This window comes from Trichomycterus rosablanca, chromosome 12, assembly GCF_030014385.1.
Source record: "Trichomycterus rosablanca isolate fTriRos1 chromosome 12, fTriRos1.hap1, whole genome shotgun sequence".
Classification (NCBI taxonomy): domain Eukaryota; kingdom Metazoa; phylum Chordata; class Actinopteri; order Siluriformes; family Trichomycteridae; genus Trichomycterus; species Trichomycterus rosablanca.
In genome coordinates, this window is record NC_085999.1 from 28,452,920 (window position 1) to 28,472,935 (window position 20,016).

At 41.2% G+C, this 20,016-nt stretch overlaps 1 protein-coding gene across 1 annotated transcript in view; it reads left to right on the forward strand.

Annotated features, from left to right (window-relative positions):
- Positions 1-17,879, forward strand: part of dnah7 (dynein, axonemal, heavy chain 7) — a 190,681-nt gene extending 172,802 nt beyond the window's left edge. The window contains exons 61-65 of the mRNA XM_063005568.1: positions 2,388-2,618; positions 6,245-6,397; positions 11,872-12,049; positions 15,399-15,502; positions 17,578-17,879. Of these exons, the coding sequence (XP_062861638.1) occupies positions 2,388-2,618; positions 6,245-6,397; positions 11,872-12,049; positions 15,399-15,502; positions 17,578-17,784 (873 nt within the window). The 3' untranslated portion in view covers positions 17,785-17,879. The remainder of the gene's footprint in view (positions 1-2,387; positions 2,619-6,244; positions 6,398-11,871; positions 12,050-15,398; positions 15,503-17,577) is intronic.
- The last annotated feature ends 2,137 nt before the right edge of the window (positions 17,880-20,016 follow it).

The following is a 20,016-nucleotide window of genomic DNA, read 5'->3' on the forward strand; positions in this document are numbered from 1 at the left end:
GCTTGGCATTTTCCCCCCAATTTTCCTCCCAATCTAGTTGTATCCAAATCCTGATTGCATTAAACTTCCTCTCTAATGTTGTTGACCTCCACTCTGATTGAGGAGAGCCGTGACTAACACACCCCATCTGACACGTGTGCAGTAGCCGACTGCATCTTTTTATCTGCACGAGGCGAGTACGAAGAGTCACACCCTGTTCACATTATCGTTCGCCTCTGTGCAGGCGCCATCAATCAGCCAGCAGAGGTCGTGGTTGGATCAGTTATAAACAATAAGCCAATCGTTGTTTATGTAGGCGCTCAGCCTGCCGGGTAGCAGAGCTGAGATTCGGACCGACGAGTTTGAGATGTCAGCTCTGGTGTGCTAGCGTGTTTTACCGCTGCGCCACCTGAGCACCAGCTTGTGGCAACATTTTGCAGGAGACTCCTTTTCTAACATGACTGTACCCATTTTTGTCTTTGTTATTTGACTAGTTTGATATGGGGGAACTCTACCGGTCTGCACATAGGCCTGATTCCAACCCTATTGACTTCTTTTGGAATGAATTGGAAAGCTGACTTCACATATCACATTGTTTTACTGAATTGGCTAAACTTCCCACAGACACACTCTGAAATCTTATAGAAAGCCTTCCCAAAAGAGTAGAGGTTCTTATATCCGCAAAGGGTGTGTGTGCCTGTGTTATTATTGCCTGTGGTTTCGGAATAGGATGTCCAACAAGCTCATGATCAGATAAACATACTCTTGGGCCATATAATGTTTATTATGCTTTGTTTTATCAGCATTTGTAACATAGATATAAAAATCAATTTGTGTAAAAATACAACCTAAGCACTGATCTGATAATGAGTATAAGTATCAGGGTCAATACTGGCCAGAAGCTATTGCTGGATATGGGATCGGATTTGACAAATTGTCAGATCCAATTTAATGCTGTATTTATACAAGTTCATATAATGTTAATTACAAATTACAGCTTTTTGCACACTGTGTAGTAGTTGGTATACTGGGCAGTACATAGTTCAGGTCATTTGGTAGCATAACTGCACACTGCAATTATTGCTAGATCATTTTAAGCATACTTATAACAGTAATGATGAATTATTTAGTAGTTTAACTAGCTTTTCAAAATTAATAATGATTATTTATGTGATACACAGTATAGCTAAAACATGTGCATGACAATGTCTATTACCTAACAACTGTACATGAGATGCTTAGGGATATTAAATGTTGAACTTATGGTAGTTCCATGTAGTTATAGTGTTGTACGCAGCAAATATGATCAGCATAAAGACCTAAGTGACTTTGATAAGAGACAAATTGTTATGACCACTTGACTGGGTTGAAGTTTTTCCAAAACAGCAAGGGGTGCTCACAAGCGAACATGAAAAATACCAATCAACAGTGGTTCGAGGTGGGACAAACCAAACAGTGCTGACAGGTAGTTGGGCGTCTGGAATGACCCAACAGAAGAGCTGCTATGGCTGAGATTGCAGGTCATTTTAAAACTGGTGACTATGTGAATGTGTCATAGGACTTGTTTACATGTCTTGGCACATCAGGCATGCTGTCCCAATGTTTTTTTTATTTATTTATTTATTTATTTATATTTTTTCCCCTCTTTTTTCCCCCAGTTTTTATCCCCCAGTCGTCGTGTCCAATTACCCTGAATGCGTCCTCTATACTGACTCGACCCTTCACCGCTGCCTGAGGACGCCTCCCAACTGACATGCGCCCCCTGCGGTACGCACAGTCAGTACAGACTGCATTTTTCACCCGCACAAGTCGAGTTCCTATACCTGACAGGCACTGTGCACGGAGGGCCACACCCCCATCAGCATTATTCCTCAGCCCATTGCAGGCGCCATCAGTCAGCCAGCAGGGTCCGCAGTCGCACCAGTTATGAGGACCTATGATTCGACTTTTTTACCCCTAACCCTGAACGACAGCCAATCGTTGTTCATACTGCCGCCCAGCCTAGTCGGAGAGGCAGAGCTGAGATTCGATACGATGTATTCGAAACCCCAACTCTGGTGAGCTAGCGTACTTTACCGCTGCGCCACCTGAGCGGCCCCAATGTTTTATATATGGCTTCAGGAGATCAGCAAGATATACAGGAGGAAAACCATTTATTTATTTATTTACCACTTATTGCAGTATATGCAGAATTTTACAGATTTTTGACTGTAATTACAGTAAAGACATAAGTAAAACCTGCAAACATCGGCACAAACCCCAAAAAGTTTTTTTCTAATTAGGGTTGGTTTCTAATCTTGAGAGTTTGCTAAACTACTAAGAGTCCTGAGCAATAAGGAACTCGCCCAAATGTGTGTTAGATTTTCTTGTGTCTGACACCCCCACTCCCATTTTTGTTTTCCTACCAGTCCCGGACATCAGGCGGCGATGCTAAATCTTCAGACGACATGGTGTTCGAGGTGGCAGCAGATATTTTAAACAAACTGCCTCAAGACTTTGACACGGAGGCGGCCATGCGCAGGTTCCCCACCAGCTATAAGCAGAGCATGAACACGGTACTGGTGCAGGAGATGGGTCGCTTTAACAAATTACTACAGACCATCCGGGACTCCTGCGTCAACATCCAGAAAGCTATCAAGGTCAGAAAATTAGCAAGGTTTATCAGTAGTCACCGGTTTATATGTAGGGCTAAAGTTATTGATCTGTGGGTAAAGAATTGGATAAAAGGAAATACACTATGTGGCCAAAAGTATGTAGACACCAATCTAGTCGTATCCAATTACCCGATTGCATTCTACTGATGCTGATCCCCACTTCTGATTGAGGTGAGTGAGACTGTCACACGCCCCCTCCGACATGTGTGCAGTACCGACTGCATCTTTTCACCTGGGCGTTTTAATAAAAAACATATAGAAGCACTTTGTAGCTCTACAATTACTGACTGTAGTCCATCTGTTTCTCTACATACTTTTTTTTAGCCTGCTTTCACCCTGTTCTTCAATAGTCAGGACCCCCACAGGACCACCACAGAGCAGGTATTATTTAGGTGGTGGATCATTCTCAGCACTGCAGTTACACTGACATGGTGGTGTGTTAGTGTATGTTGTGCTGTTATGAGTGGATCAGACACAGCAGCGCTGCTGGAGTTTTTAAATACTGTGTCCACTCACTGTCCACTCTATTAGACACTCCTACCTAGTTGGTCCACCTTGTAGATTTAAAGTCAGAGACGATCGCTCATCTATTGCTGCTGTTTGAGTTGGTCATCTTCTAGACCTTCATCAGTGGTCACAGGACGCTGCCCACGGGGCGCTGTTGACTGGATATTTTTGGTTGGTGGACTATTCTCAGTCCAGCAGGGACAGTGAGGTGTTTAAAAACTCCATCAACATTGCTATGTCTTATCCACTCATACCAGCACAACACACACTAACACACCACCACCATGTCAGTGTCACTGCAGTGCTGAGAATGATCCACCACCTAAATAATACCTGCTCTGTAGTGGTCCTGGGAGAGTCCTGACCATTGAAGAACAACATGAAAGAGGGCTAACAAAGCATGCAGAGAAACAGATGGACTACAGTCAGTAATTGTAGAACTACAAAGTAAAAAAGCAACAGAGCCATATAAGATGCCTTAAACATATCTCTCATTAAAATTATTTCAGCATGTGAAAAGTGTATGGAACCACAAGTTGTCTCCCAACTTTTCTGGAAATGGGGTTTATAATTCCTGTAATCCTGTCCAACTCCCAGTGTGATCCTTGCCCCACACTGCCCATCTCCCCACCTCTCATTTGATGATTTTTAGCCTCTCTATTCACTTTTTTAAAAGCATGATCACCTCTTCTAGACCTCGCTTCTTTCTTCTGTGCTTGTTTACTCCAGCTTTTCAAGAGAAGATAAAGCAATGATGGTTTTTTAATCCCGGCCACCGTGTGCACAGATCATGCCAATATGAGCTTTGCGAGATTGAAAGTTGGGTTTAAAGGGGAACAAACAGGCAGCTTGCCAAACTTCAGCTTTAACACAGTGTTACTCCATGCATTCTGCACCTAACAGTATTACAGGTGATTTAAATACAACAAAACAACAAGCACATTATCCTAAAGAAGGATAAAACCTCTCAATGCTGAGAGCTTCTCAATACCGGTTAGCTTTCTTGCCGTGTTGAACCTAGCGAGGCTAATTCATGTCGACGTCCTGGCTTAATCATGCATTATCCATTGAATAAAACAAACATACATGCTTACATTTCTAAATCTCTAAACAAATGTTAAACGGATTTGATCAAGATGTGCTACAAAGCTTAAGCTGTAGTCAATTAGAATTATATATTGATGTACAGTATATCACTTTGCACACAGGGGCACAGTCATGCTGGAACAGAAAAGGATCCTTCCTAAAAACTAGATTCAGTAATAAGAAGGAATACTTTTGTGACACAAATCATGTTTGATAGCATTTTCTAGTAATTAAATCAGTAATTAAATCAGATCTTCCACAACGTACACACACACAAACCAGCAATGCAATGCAAGTTTCTATTTGATGCCAATAAGGTCCCTGTAAAAATACGAACCAACTAACACAAACTTTTAAAACTGAAATGTGTCACAGAGTGTGCTCAGTGTCCCTATAAATATGTGCTCAAAGTCCTCAAAATGTAAAATGAATCTATCCCAGCTTTTCAATGGGTGCAAGGCACACAGTAACACCCTGGACGGGGCGCCAGTCCATTGCAGGGCAGACACACATACACACACACATACCCATTCACCTATAGGGCAATTCAGTGTCTCCAATTAATCTGATTGTATGTTTTTGGACGGTGGGAGGAAACCGTAGCTTCTGGAGGAAACCCATGCAGACACGGGGAGAACATGCAAACCAGCACAGAAAGGACCTGCCTGGGGATCGAACCCAGGACCTTCTTGCTGTGAGGCGACAGTGCTACCCACCGTGTCGCCCTTCTCCCAATTTAGCGTAGCCAATTTGTCTTCCCCTGCTGGGGGATCCCTGATTGTAGTCGAGGTGGGTATATTGCTGCTCACGCCTCCTCCGACCCGCGCACAGCCCTTAGTGGAACCCTTTTTCACCTATGCACTCTGCACAGGCACCTCTCTATCTTCCAATCAGGGTCCTTACACAGCGTTTGAAGACCCCACCCAAATAGTCAATCCCTGTGTCGGCTGCAGGCACTGCCAATTATGCCCGATAGATGGCGCCCAGTTGACCAGTGGCAACGGCGAGTTTCGAACCGAGGTGTTCTGAATCTCAGCTCTGGTGTGCTAGTGGAATATCCCGCTGCGCCACCTGGGCGCCTTATTTGATTTTTTTATTGGTAAAAATTTTCTTGCAATATAAATGTGCATAACTGTTTACATTTTGTTTTTTTGTTTTTGCAGTCGATTAATCACGATTAATTTGGTTCTTTGATTTCGGCGATTCTTACAATTAAAATGTGCATAACTTTAATTTTTTTTGTTTTCATTATTTTTGTAGTCGGTTAATTGCGATTAAATTGGTTCTTTAATTGCGATTCTTGCAATAAAAATGTGTATAACTGTTTATATTTTGTTTTGTTGTTTTTGCAGTAAATTAATCACGATTAATTTGGTTCTTTGCGATTCTTGCAATAAAAATGTGCATAACTGTTTACATTTTGTTTCGTTATTTTTGCAGTCGATTAATTGTGATTAATTTGGTTCTTTAACCGCAATTCTTGCAATAAAATGTGCATAACTGTTTACATTTTGTTTAGTTATTTTTGCAGTCAATTAATCGTGATTATTTTGGTTCTTTAATCATGATTTTTACAATTAAAATCTGCATAACTTTAAATGTAGTTTCTTTTTTTGCAGTCGATTAATCACAATTAATTTGGTTCCTTAATTTGTTTTTTTAATCGTGATTCTTGAAATAAAAATGTGCATAACTTTAAGTTTTGTTTTGTTGTTTTTGCAGTCGATAAATCATGATTAATTTGGTTCTTTAATTTGGTTTTTTAATCGTGATTCTTGCAATAAAAACGTACATAACTTAAAATTTTGTTTTGTGATTTTTGCTGTCGATTAATTGCGATTCATTCAGTTCAGTTTAACATTCAAATTGTAATCAGTCAATAACTATATGAAACAACAGCAGCTAATTAGGTTGTAGCTTTGAACACTGTAAAAAAATTTTTTTAAACATTTTAATCGTGTTACAGCCCTAAATAAAACACTTTAAAATGTTGACATGTAATATGCTGTTTGCTACAGGGTCTGGTGGTGATGTCAGGCGAGTTAGAGGAGGTAGTGACGAGCATTCTGAAGGGACGTATTCCAGGCATGTGGATGAAAAAGTCGTACCCGAGCCTCAAACCTCTGGGAGGATACGTCAGCGACTTCCTGAAGAGGCTCAGGTTTTTACAGGTGAGCTCGGGCCATTCGGGGGGTTCTTGTAATCAGACAATTTCACACAGAACTGTAATGAACTCCACAACAAAGGGTTCTTAGTTGAACTGAAGGTGATGTGATGTCATATCTGCTGAGCCTATGGGGGGCAGTAGAGCACTGTGTTTACAAGAACGGGAAAAAATGGTTTGGTATTCGAGTCTTGATTTGAACCTGAGTTCAGTTTGACATTCAAATTGTAATCAGTCAGTAACTACATGAATAACAGCAGCTAATAAGGTTGTAGCTTTAAACACTGTAAAATAATATATTTATAGTAATATTATATATTAATATTCATTCACTTATTGTCTGTTTTACCACTGCTAATCAGGGTCACAGTGGGTCCAATTCACTGGGCGAAAGGCAGGAAACACTCCGGACAGGTCACCAGTCTATTACAGGGCACATATACACACACGCATACACACCTAGGGGGACTTTATAGTATCTCCAATTAACCTGACTGCATGTCTTTGGACTGTGAAAGGAAACCCACACAGACACAGGGAGAACATGCAAACCCCACAGAGAAAGGACCCAAACTGCTGGACCTGGGAACTGAACCCAGGACCTTCTTGCTGTGAGGCAACAGTGCTACCCACCACACAATAACTATTAATGATTTAATATTGTATATATTACAAAAGCATTAATTTAATAGTACTATATTAAGTAATAAGTAAAGAAACAAAGCAATATTGTTCCTATTAAATTAGTTCTGTTGCTGAATCTCAAACTGTGTTACTAAAAAAAAGTAATTCATGAATAAAAAATAATAATAATATTCCCAAACAAGTCAGATTATAAGAAGTAAACGAATCTAAAATATACCAAATTGATATAATGAGAAAGAATATGTCTAAGTGTGAGGGTTTAAAACAATAAAACTATGATGCAATCCTGTTTCATGTGCTTGACAAATTATGAATTGGTAACTTCAGGATGCAGCTTTAATTTTCATGAGTCAGAGTGGCCATGATCATTTTCATCCACTATTAGTGAACACACTATGGGCACACAGGCATTACAACGAAACACTAGAGCGATAAAAGAAGGTAGACTGGTTTGCACCATAGAATGATCCACCTCACAAGATTAGATAGATAGATAGATAGATAGATAGATAGATAGATAGATAGATAGATAGATAGATAGATAGATAGATAGATAGATAGATAGATAGATAGATCACTTTATTCATCCCAGAGGGAAAGTCAAGTATTACAACAGCTCAAGGTACATCAGAAAAAGTGAGTAAAGGCTCAAGGTAATATACAGAACTGGACAGACCTGCTAGTAATGTCCTGGTACCAGGTACCAGAGGACTCCTTTACATAACTTGTCTCAGTGGGTCAGGGTTGTTTAGACAACATATCTGGCAGGTGGTCCTAATGTTTTAACTATAAACGTAATGCAAATTTGGCCAAACAAACACCAATTTGCTTAATCTTTTATATTTATTATCACATTCATGGTGTTGGAGAGATGCTTTTGCCTGTTTGAGAAACTTAGCATTATACTAGAGCAGGGTTTTTCCAACTGGGTCACGAGCTGAAAAAATGGGTTGCAGAGAGAAATAATAATAATTAAATAAACTTGTACACGAACGCCCCCTTGTGGAGGCTTTATGTTACATCTTGTATAGAGAGAGTAAGATGCATCATCTTACAGTACTGTGACAGCATACTGTCTAAGCAATTAGGGGTTAAGGGTCTTGCTCAAGGCTCCAACAGTGGCAACCTGGCAGTGGTGTGGCTTGAACCAGCGACCTTTCAATTACTAGTCCAGTACCTTACCTGCTAGGCTACAGCTGCCCATTCTACAATCACTGAAGTAGCGCGGATATTTCTCTACAAAGAAACAAGAAACAACATAATGCTTCAGCGGGGCCTCAGAGAACACTTTACTCATTTACCTAAGTGATTAGTAGTTAAGTAAAATAAACACACATTTGTGCTGGTAAATAGCTCAGCAGGGGTTTGTTTTGTGTACATGTGCAGTTAGTCACCTCTGCAAACCAAAATACCCGACAATCTCTGGTTGATTAAACAAACAGTTTGATTAAAAAGTATAATACATCAGCGTATTTCTGTTAGCAACAGCTCTACACTTGAAAATGAGATCAAAATAAACTGCACAGCATTTTGTGAGCCAAAAGCAATAACTACAACAACAAATCAGCTATAAGGAATAAAACGCCTTGTGACCACGAGTGCCAATGTACATTATTTCTTTCTCTCATGTTTGACATACATAGGCATACAAAAGCTATTAAAGTAGCTCTGGTTGTGTAATTAAAACACACATATTGTTGTTATTAATACATCTTTAAATATAACATCTGAATGCCTCAACAGCATAGAAACAGCATAGTTTTATTTATTAAAAAACACTAATATGTACACATTAATAAATATGTGGTTGGAAAGGCCCTATGAGCTTTTTCTTTTCCAAATAGCATGTAGTCTCCTGAAGTCTTGGGCAATGGTATTGGGCAATGGTATTGAAACACAGCTTGTAATAAGTTATTAGTTAACAATGGTATTGATACATAGCCTGTAATAAGCTATTAGTTACAGGTACATTGGTTAATATTATATCATATTTTTTTCCTGAACATACACAATAGCTTCTTGTAAAAATGTGCATTTTTCAAAGGTAGAACTGACAAGTGTACTTCAGTATTGTCTTGATTTGCATCATCAAATTCTCAGCTAATGTAAGCATTAAAAAATGGACAATGGTTCTTGTAATACTGCTGTTAAATAACTGCAATTAAAGTAAGCTAGCTAGTTGTGTAGCTCAGTACCTAAACTTTTTGTCTTGTGACCCCCCGTCCAAACCCTACTCACTAATTGGACAGCATAATGTCATGGCTAACCTGCTCAAGAATTAATCCTATGCCATAGAACAAAAGTGTATGTAAAATGTAAAAAATAAATAAATGTGGTCTGTGTATGTGTCAGACATTCAGATCTTACACACATGAGCAACGGGCATGTCAGAGTAACCACTTTATATAGGGATTGAAGAAGGTATTTCGGTAGTTCTACGCTGCACACACACATACACCTATGTACATATACCCCGTTACCTTATATCAAGGTTTTTCAAACCCTGGGTTGTGACCCTTGGTTCGGTTGCGAGCCAAAAAAATGCAGAGAAAAATTATAATAATTAAATAAACACATTCTCATAGCACAGAAACACAAATTGAACTTGTATGCAATCGCCCCGCTATCACTGTGCATCGTGCATATTATTGCCATTGCAGCGTTTCACCAATTGTGCACTTTTGCAATCAGGTGTGCTACTTCATGTGAAGCTGCTAGGGCTTTGGTGGGTAGCTCGTCCATGTATTACGGTCTTTTGGTCTTTTTCCTTAGGTGGAAAGAAGTCTAGTTTTACAGGGTGTCCGCGGATCCTTAAAAAGTCTTAAAAAGTCTTAAATTCGTTTATCTTAAAAAAGGGTCTTAATTTGTCTTAAAAAGTCTTAAATTCATCTGCCACTGGTCTTAAAAATGCCACAGAGTGTAAATATAATTTTGGTTTTATTTTCGCGGATTGTATCTCGTAGTTTCCAGATTTCGTATGCAAATTGTTTAACTGTTTAAACGGCGGACTGAACTAAGCGGAAGCAACGGCAGTCTTAATGGTTCGGAGGGGTGCTAATTTGAGGTAACCTTGCGCTCATTACTTGCTAAACGCCACTGCTGGCATGGGGAAGTGTAATTTAATAACAGGGTTCGTACGGGTTGCCTGAAATCCTTGAAAATGCTTGAATTTTTATGTCGTATTTTCCAGGTTTGAAAAGTGCTGGAATTTTGGGTAAAGTGCTTGAAAATGCTTGAAATCGTAACAGTATTTCTTTCACTACAAATAGCTATCTGACCGAATAGTTTGCATATTAGAGAAATAAAAAAGTCTATGCTTGTTGATGTGTGCTTTTTGCTGCTTTGTTACTGCGACAGTGGTCTTAATTTTTGTCTCAGAGTGGTATTAAAAAGTCTTAAAATGTCTTAAATTTAATTTCCCAATACCTGCAGATACCCTGTTTTAAGATGCTTCTTTATTTTGACTGGTTTTAAACTCTTTATTTGCAAGAAAATCACAGCAAAGCATTGTGGGCACTCCATTTCATTTTTGACTCAGAACATGAAGCCGTACCTTATATATTCTTCCTGATAGCGCCAGTGCTTAATGGATTTTTTATGCAGAGCCATACCTGAGGATGCACTTGTGGAAACGGGCCCACTTTTTATTGTATTTATTTTTTAAATTCGTTCCATGTTTTTGCCTTAGCTTGCTAAAACTCAAGAATTCCACTTTTTCTCTATAATAAAGCAGGAAAGATCTACGCCTGCACAGACAGAGCACTCGTTCATTTCCTTATTTTGATGGAACAGAAAACACTTAATTTTGCTTATCTAGCTTGTTAAATAGTTTTATAAGTGAAAGACTTAAATGTTAAAACAATTTGTAATACATTCAGAGAGAAAATCATCTTGGGACCCCTCCCATTTTTTGGCAACCCAAGGAGGGGTCGCTTTCCCCATCTAACTACTCAATAACCTGGCTATTAAGCAAAGTTCCAATTCATAACAATGGGGTTGAGGTCAGAGCTCTGTGCAGGCCATTGGCGTTCCTCCATGCTAAACTTGTTAAAAAGGCATTGCTGTATCGTCTGTGTGTAATCTGCTGTAGTAATTCATTAGCTCAGCGCTCAGAGGTCCTCTGGTGCCGACTGAAAACATTTCAGCGTACAGTAAGACCATGCGAGAATCACACGCATGCCAGCTGACTCAATAGTTTGCCATGCGGCCAAACTGTAATCCTGTCTAATACCTACTGTTAGTATTAAGCCTTTTGATGTTTAATTGGGCATGAATTGTGACATTCCTGCCAGTCACTTATAAGCATTCATCCAGGCAAATATGCAACTGGTGTGATAAATTCTGATTAGAAACTGTGCCAGTGGTTAGTCCAGGATTAGTCCTCCAGGATTAATAACTAAACATTTTGTGTAACGCATTAAATGTGGTTATAAATAACAAAGCTGTATTTTGATTTTTTTTATAAATAGGCTGTTCTATTAATACTTTTGTGTAGTGGAATTTACTCCAATAGGCAAGACAACAGGCTGAAATTTGTTAGCTGTTTAGCGAATCCTAAGATCATTGTGTTTATTCATGCACAAAGCTTATCCGCATATGAACTCGCCTCATGCAGGTGAAAATATGCAGTCGGTACTGCACATGTGTCGGAGGGGGCGTGTGTCAGTTGCGAAGCTCCTCAGTCAGCAGTGAAGGGTTGTATCGGTAGAGGTAAAGCGTAACGCAACCAGGTCAATTGGATATGATTAGATTACGGGACAAAATGGGGGATCGGAGAAAAAGAGAAAAAAATGAAATAAATCTACTGTACTTATTTAATGTTACTTTTTTGTGCAGGAGTGGTACGACAATGGCATTCCGGCTGTGTTCTGGGTTTCGGGCTTCTTCTTCACACAGGCCTTCCTGACGGGGGCACAGCAGAACTATGCACGCAAGCACACCATTCCTATCGACCTACTGGCCTTCGACTTCCATGTCATGGATGATACAGAGTACACACAGCCACCAGAGGATGGTGAGAGACGGAAATGAGTTTAGTCAGAATTAATGATTAAATGTCGGACAGTTTTAACAATAAAAAAAAGAATAAAACAATTAAAAACAAAAAGACAAGCAGGGTAAGTTAGAGAATAAAATAAGGGAATACGAAGAGAGTTGGGAGCCTGGAGGGTTGTACAATGGAAGACCAGAATTTATATTGATGGATACATCATTTGAAGATAGTACTTAATTGATTCTCTTTCAAATCCTCTGCTTTATTGGCCTACGCTTTCTCAGGAATGATTTTGACTAGAATGTGGAACATTAGACTATAGAGTATAACTTAATTATTGAGCACAGTGAACTATAACCCCAAATCAGAAAAAAGTTAGCACAGTATGAAAAATGCAAATGAGACATGTTTGCAAAAAAAAAATGGGACCAAATAACACCAGAACAAAAAACAGGCATCCTGTGCTGTGAGAAGAAATAGCAACAATGCAAAATCGTCAATGCTTTACCGTCCCAACTTTTTTTTTGGAAATGGATGCACATAGAATAGAATGCATTTATTTGTCATATATACATATACAGATGTACAGTACAATGAAATGCTTTCTTTGTATATTCCAGCTTGTTCAGAAGCTGGGGTCAGAGCGCAGGGTCAGCCATTGTACAGAGCCCCTGGAGCAAAGAGGGTTAAGGGCCTTGCTCAAGGGCCCAACAGTAACAAATGAAATGACATGCTGTCCAAACATTTTCTGATTAAGGGCTGTAAAAGCTAACCAAACCATAGCCTTTCACTGCTCCAGACTTTAGTGACATTGTGCTTTACACCAGCGCTCCCCAACCTTTTTTGCACCACAGACCGGTTTCATATAAGACATAATTTCACAGACCGGCGGGAGCAGGAGGATTTAAAATAGAACTATAGAATGGAAAATCAGTGTGAATCCTGAGCTTTTTTCGGTGCAACGAGACGCTGATCCCACCTAGTGGTGATTAGAAACAATAACACCCGAATACTGCTGGAAATTTTATTGCTCATGTAGCGATCTCTAATTGTTTAGTCTTGACCCACGGACTGGTACCGGTCTGCAGCCCGGTGGTTGGGGACCACTGCTTTACACCATTCCAGGTGAACCTCAATTCATAATGTTATCGCAAACAGTTTGTGTCGATGTTGCTTCTAGAGAGAGTTTGGAACTTACTAGGAAGTACTAAGTGTAGCAGCTTAGGACCACGATGTAATGAAGGGTTTTTCAAACCCTTGGGTGGGTCGTGAGCCAAAAAAAATGGGTCGTAGACAAAAATAATAATAAATAAACTAATTTAACAGGCACATAAAAAAGAAATGAACTTATACACGAACGCCCACTTGTGGAGGCTTTACGTTACATCTTGTAAACCACAGTGGGACCAGATTACCACTATTTTTATTAATGAAGTATATTTCATTTTGTGTTTTGTTTTGATGAATTTGATGTTTTGATGTGTTGCCTGGGTCGGGGTAAAAATCATGGACAAAATGTGGGTCGCTTGAAAAAAAAGGTCAAGGTATGTGATGTAAAGTATGTGGGCACTCAACCCTGAGCTCTTCAGACATCCTATTCCAAAGCCACATGCTTTAAAAGGAGGTGGCCCCTATTACCTTCTCTACAATGCCTTTTTATTAGATTGGAGTGTGTCTGGAACTTTGTGCCTCAGTCAAAAGGGCATCTGAAGGTACCATTCCAATTCATCCCAAATGTGATCAGTGAGGTTACGGTCAGTGCTCTGTGCAGGCCAGTGGAATTCCCTCTTGTATAATAAGCTTGTACAGGGACTCAGTCATGCTGGATCTGAAAAACTCCCAGTTCCCTTCCCAAAACTGTTGCTACAAAATTGGAAGCGTATTGTTGTATTTTATATCACTGCTTTATCAATGGGTGTGGATGAAACATCTGAACCTAATAATTAGTAGATTGATACAGAGAGACACATCAGTGGTACAGGAGTTATGATTGGTGGTTGAATCATGATTAGAGTGATGGAGACAGAACAAGTGCAAAAGCAAATAAGAGCAAGAACATGAATGAAAGACAGAAGTGTGACAGAGTGTAGAAGGTGAAGGATGGAAGGATAAAAGGGGGAGACAGAAGTAGAGAGGGCGCATTAACCCCTCTCTGTGCCCACAGGCCATCAATCAGACTCAACATTACCCCTCTCTTTTACATCAAACCCCCGTCGCTCGTTCATCACCGCGTGATGAAGCTCCACTCCCGCAGGGGGCTACACAAAGATTCCAAGGGTTTTGTGTGTGTGAGAGTGTGTGTGTGTTGATAGCAATTATTTAGTCAGGAACATCATTTAGGAAAGTCAAGCCTGATTTCAGAGGATCCTAACAAAAAAGGGTTTGCATTATGTATTTTTGTTGAGTATACAGTAATATACAACCCCAAATCAGAAAAAGTTGGGACAGTATGGACAATGCAAATGCAAATTTGACTTTTAAAAAAAACTGAAAAAACTAAATAATGATGTGATTCCAAACAGGTGATGTCAACAGGTGATTGTAATCATGGTTTGGTACAAAAGCAGCATCCAGGAAAGTCTGAGTCTTTGATGAGCAAAGATGATCAGAGGATCTCCAGTTTGACAACAAATGTGTGAGAAAATGTACCTCAAAGAAAGATATAAGGGATTTGCATATTTCTCCCTCTACAGTGCATAATATCATTAAACGATTCAAGAAATCGGGAGGAATTTCAGTGAGTAAAGGCCAAGGGTGCAATATAAGCTGAACGCCCGTGATCTTCGATCGCTCAGACGGCACTGCATCAAGAACCGCCACTCAACAATAGCTGATATAACCACATGGGTGAGGGGTTACTTTGGCAAACCTATACGGAGTTACATGCACAAATGCCACTTAAAACTTTACTGTGCAAAAAAGAAGCCTTATGTTAACCATGTCCAGAAGCGGCGTCGACTTCTCTGGGCTCTGAGGCATCTAGGATGGACCATCACACAGTGGAAACATGTATTGTGGTCAGATGAATCAGCATTCCAGGTCTTTTTTGGAAAAAATAGACGTCGTGTGCTTCGGACCAAAGACGAAAAGGACCATCCAGACTGTTATCAGCAAAAAGGTCCGAAAGCCAGGGTCTGTCATGGTATGAGACTGTGTCAGTGTAAAAAAAAATCTAAGTAAATGTAAGAAACTCTTTTTTTTATTATTATTTGCATTTTCCATGCTGTCCCAACTTTTTTTTTTTGTAGATTTGGGGTTGTACATAAAACATTTAAAGGTTCTAGACCAGTGCCCATGCCTAAAGCAAACCTAGACTTAGAGATGTGCTTGTGTGAGAGCCAAAATTGCTTTCTGCTTCCGTCTCCGGTAGGTGTCTACGTTAACGGTTTGTTCCTGGACGGAGCGAGATGGGACAGAAAGACGAAACTGCTGGCAGAGTCTTACCCCAAGGTCCTACACGACACTATGCCAGTGGTAATTATTCTTCACTCACCTGTTTATTTATTCTCTTTATTTCCTTTTACGTAGATACCTAATGCATAAGGTGCTGGATGTAGTGTGTATAATAACATCTTACAGGTTACCTTTACCGTACCACTTCCAGTGTTGTTTTTCCCACATGCCGCCCCTGCATGAATTTACGATAGACGTGACCTTTAGAAAATCTTGGCTAGGCTCCACATTATATTTTAACATTTTAAAAAGAAGCACTAACACAGCTTGAAGGAAAGCAAACTTTTTTTTCGGAGCGGAGAATTACCATCTCTGCATACTGGTGGTTTGACTCGTGGGAGGTGCTTTCTTTCATCTCTATACAACACCCATAAGGCTTTGCTACAGCAAGCTTCAGAATGATTAATTATCATTGCTGTGGCCCAGGAGAGCCAGAACACGCATGGTGGGCTTTTGTGGTCCTGGTTTTTATCTCGGGCTTTCTGACAAACACAACGCTGCACAGACACCAAAGTTCATTGGTGCTTTAATTCATGCACGGATTGGAGGGGATGTTGATCAGGTCTTTAGAATAAATACTGTATGAATTCATGGCCCTGCATGAAGTTTATTGCCACTATATTGCCAAAAGTATTCACTCACTCATCCAAATCATTGAATTCAGGTGTTCCAATCACTTCCATGGCCACATGTGTATAAAACCAAGCACCTAGGCATGCAGACTGCTTCTACTAACATTAGTGAAAGAATGGGTCGCTCTCAGGAGCTCAGTGAATTCCAGCGTGGTACCGTGATAGGATGCCACCTGTGCAACAAGTGGTGAAATTTCCTTGCTACTAAATATTCCACATTCGACTGTCAGTGGTATATAAGTGGAAGCGATTGGGAACGACAGCAACTCGGCGCAGAGGCCGAGTCAATCGCTACAGACCTTCAAACTGCATGTGGCCCTCAGATTAGCTCAAGAACAGTGTAGAGAGCTTCATGGAACGGGTTTCCATGGCTGAACAGCTGCATCCAAGCCATACATCACCAAGCGCAATGCAAAGCGTTGGATGCAGTGGTGTAAAGCACACCGCCACTGGACTCTAGAGCAGTGGAGACGTGTTCTCTGGATTGAAGAATCACGCTTCTCCGTCTGGCAATCCGATGGACGAGTCTGGGTTTGATGGTTGCCAGGAGAACGGTACTTCTCTGACTGCATTGTGCCAAGTGTAAAGTTTGGTGGAGGGGGGGTTATGGTGTGGGGTTGTTTTTCAGGATTTGGGCTCGGCCCCTTAGTTCCAGTGAAAGTCACTTTTTTTTTTTTTTTTTTATAAATTTAGCGCGTCCAATTTCATCCCATCTATCATCCTCTCATTAGTGCGCATTCCTGCTCCTGATTGGGGCTGACGAGGCCGTTCCACGCCTCCTCCGAAACGTGCACAGCCAATCGACCGTCTTATCACCCACACTTGACGAGTGTAGCGTGGCAGAGTACTGTGCACGGAGGATCACACACTCCGCCACACCTCCTCCCGTCTCCATACAGGCGCCACCAACCAGCCAGCAGAGGGCGCAACCGCCCCGTTCCTGAGAGAGCATCCCCTACGGTCTCAAGTCCCGCCCCCCAACAGGCCAATCGTTGTCCATAGCCGCCCAGCCTCGACCGTGAAGGCAGAGCTGGATTCGAAACGACGCTCCTTCGAAATCCAGCCCTGGTTGCAGCGCGTGTCTTTTTAACGCTGCGCCACCTCAGCGGCATAAAGGAATTCTTAATGCTTCAGCATACCAAGAGATTTTGGACAAGTTCATGCTCCTAACTTTGTGGGAACAGTTTGGGGATGGTCCCTTCCTGTTCCAACATGACTGCACACCAGTGCACAAAGCAAGGTCCATAACGACGTGGATGAGTGAGTTTGGTGTGGAAGAACTTGACTGGCCTGCACAGAGTCCTGACCTCAACCCGATAGAACACCTTTGGGATAAATTAGAGCGGAGACTGCGAGCCAGACCTTCTCGTCTAAGGTTTTATTATGGTAAAATTCAAGTCATGATATGACCCGTCTCATGGGATTAAGAAGCGCTTCTCTTTAACGTATTTTTCATGCCTGTAGATTTGGCTCATTCCTATGAAGAAGCAGGACATCCCGGAGCGCATGTGCTACGTTTCCCCTGTGTACAAGACGAGCGAGAGGCGGGGGACGCTGTCCACCACCGGCCACTCTACCAACTACGTCGTCGCCATAAGCCTCAACTCGGCCATTCCGCCTGAACACTGGATTCGGCGCGGTGTTGCCCTTCTGTGCCAGCTAAACTCATAAAGTGCGTAATCTATTCATTTCAGTCCATATAATACATTTACAGTGCCTATTACCGCTCAACTCGATTGGTACTATTAAAACATACATAATAATTACTCTGAGACTCTAAATGAATCACTCAAACACACACAGTAAGGGCTGTTGGCAAACTTTATTTCACTGGACAGCGAAATGCAGAATGGAAATGAACGTACATATATATACATATATACAAACAGTTTCCCATAATGGGGAAAAATACCCAACACCATATCCTTAAAAATGTTTTGCTTCAAAAGCCATGAGGTGTTCTTTGTGGTAAAAGTGGACAAATTAGGCAAATTAACATCTGCACGTAGGTAAATAGGCGTTCCATAAATCTTATTACCCGTACAGTAAAGCTCTGCACTCGTTCTTTTTGCAAACTATAATCTGGAAAATGTTTCCAAAGCACATTCACGTTTCTGTATACGGCATGAACAGTCGATACTGAGCTTCAAGTACTGAGCACCTCACCGGTGGTGAGTTCCATGCTCCGAAACAAGTAAACAAAGATGACGGACGTGAACATGATACGCACAAACAAAAAGTAAACAACACTGCAACGTTATGTATAAACAGCATGTTTTTTGTGTCCGTACCTGCTAAAGAACGTTAGCTCAGGGGGTAATCAAGCAGCGAGGACTGGCGATGGAATGTGTGGAAGAGAGCTGATGGAAATGTCGTGTCAGAGACACATCAAACCGAATAAAAACAATTAATAATTCAGTCACCCAGTGCTGATTGTGCTGATTTGGGAGGCAATTCAAGAATAAAATACATTATTCTGCAATTTACACTGATCAGCCATAACATTAAAACCACCTCCTTGTTTCTACACTCACTGTCCATTTTATCAGCTCCACTTACCATATAGAAGCACTTTGTAGTTCTACACCTAACCTCCTTTTACTCTGTTCTTCAATGGTCAGCTCTTCAACTGCACTGACATGGTGGTGGTGTGTTAGTGTGTGTTGTGCTGGTATGAGTGGATAAGACACAGCAGCGTTGATGGAGTTTTTAAACACCTCACTGTCACTGCTGGACTGAGAATAATCCACCAACCAAAAATATCCAGCCAACAGCGCCCTGTAGGCAGCGTCCTGTGACCACTGATGAAGGTCTTGAAGATGACCAACTCAAACAGCAGCAATAGATGAGCGATCGTCTCTGACTTTACATCTACAAGGTGGACCAACTAGGTAGGAGTGTCTAATAGAGTGGACAGTGAGTGGACACGGTATTTAAAAACTCCGTCAGCGCTGCTGTGTCTGATCCACTCATACCAGCACAACACACACTAACACACCACCACCATGTCATTGTCACTGCAGTGCTGAGAATGATCCACCACCTAAATAATACCTACTCTGTGGGGGTCCTGACCATTGAAGAACAGAGTAAAAGGAGGTTAAAAAAGTATGTAGAGAAACAGATGGACTACAGTCAGTAATTGTAGAACTACAAAGTGCTTCTATATGGTAAGTGGAGCTGATAAAACAGACAGTGAGTGTAGGAACAAGGAGGTGGTTTTAATGTTATGGCTGATCCGTGTATTTGACATAGTGAGAGAGGATCTAACTCCCAGCCTAATAGAGCCAGATGAATCTTCCAATCCCCTTGTGATAGGGCGAACACTCAAGTATAACAAAAAAGCTATTTAAAAAAAAAAAGTGAAATATTCTCAAGTGCAATTAGGGCTAATTAAGTAAATCTGTTCCCAGCTCTGCTTTCCTGCTGGGCTGGGCGGCTACATGAACAACGGTTGGCTGTTGTTCATAGGGGTGGGACAAAGCCGGACCAGGGTTCCTTATAACTGGTGCAATTACGACCTCTGCTGACCGATTGATGGCACCTGCACGGAGTTCGGGAATAATGCTGATCAGGGTGTGGCTCTCCGTGCACAAGGCTGATCCGCATATGGACTCTCCTCGTGCAGGTGAAAAGATGCAGTCGGTACTGCGCACGTGTTGGAGGGGGCGTGTGTCAGTTGCGAGGCTGCTCAGTCAGCAGTGGAGGGTTGTATCGGTAGAGGTGAAGCGTAGCTCAATCAGGGTAATTGGATACGACTAGATTAGGGGAGAAAATGGGGGGGGGGGGGGGGGGGGGATGCCAGTGTAAATTAGCATCCTGGTGTATCGTTAACATAGATTACTAATCTCAGGATGTCCAGCTTAGCCTGATAGTATAGTACAATTTGAAAAAATGAAGAGC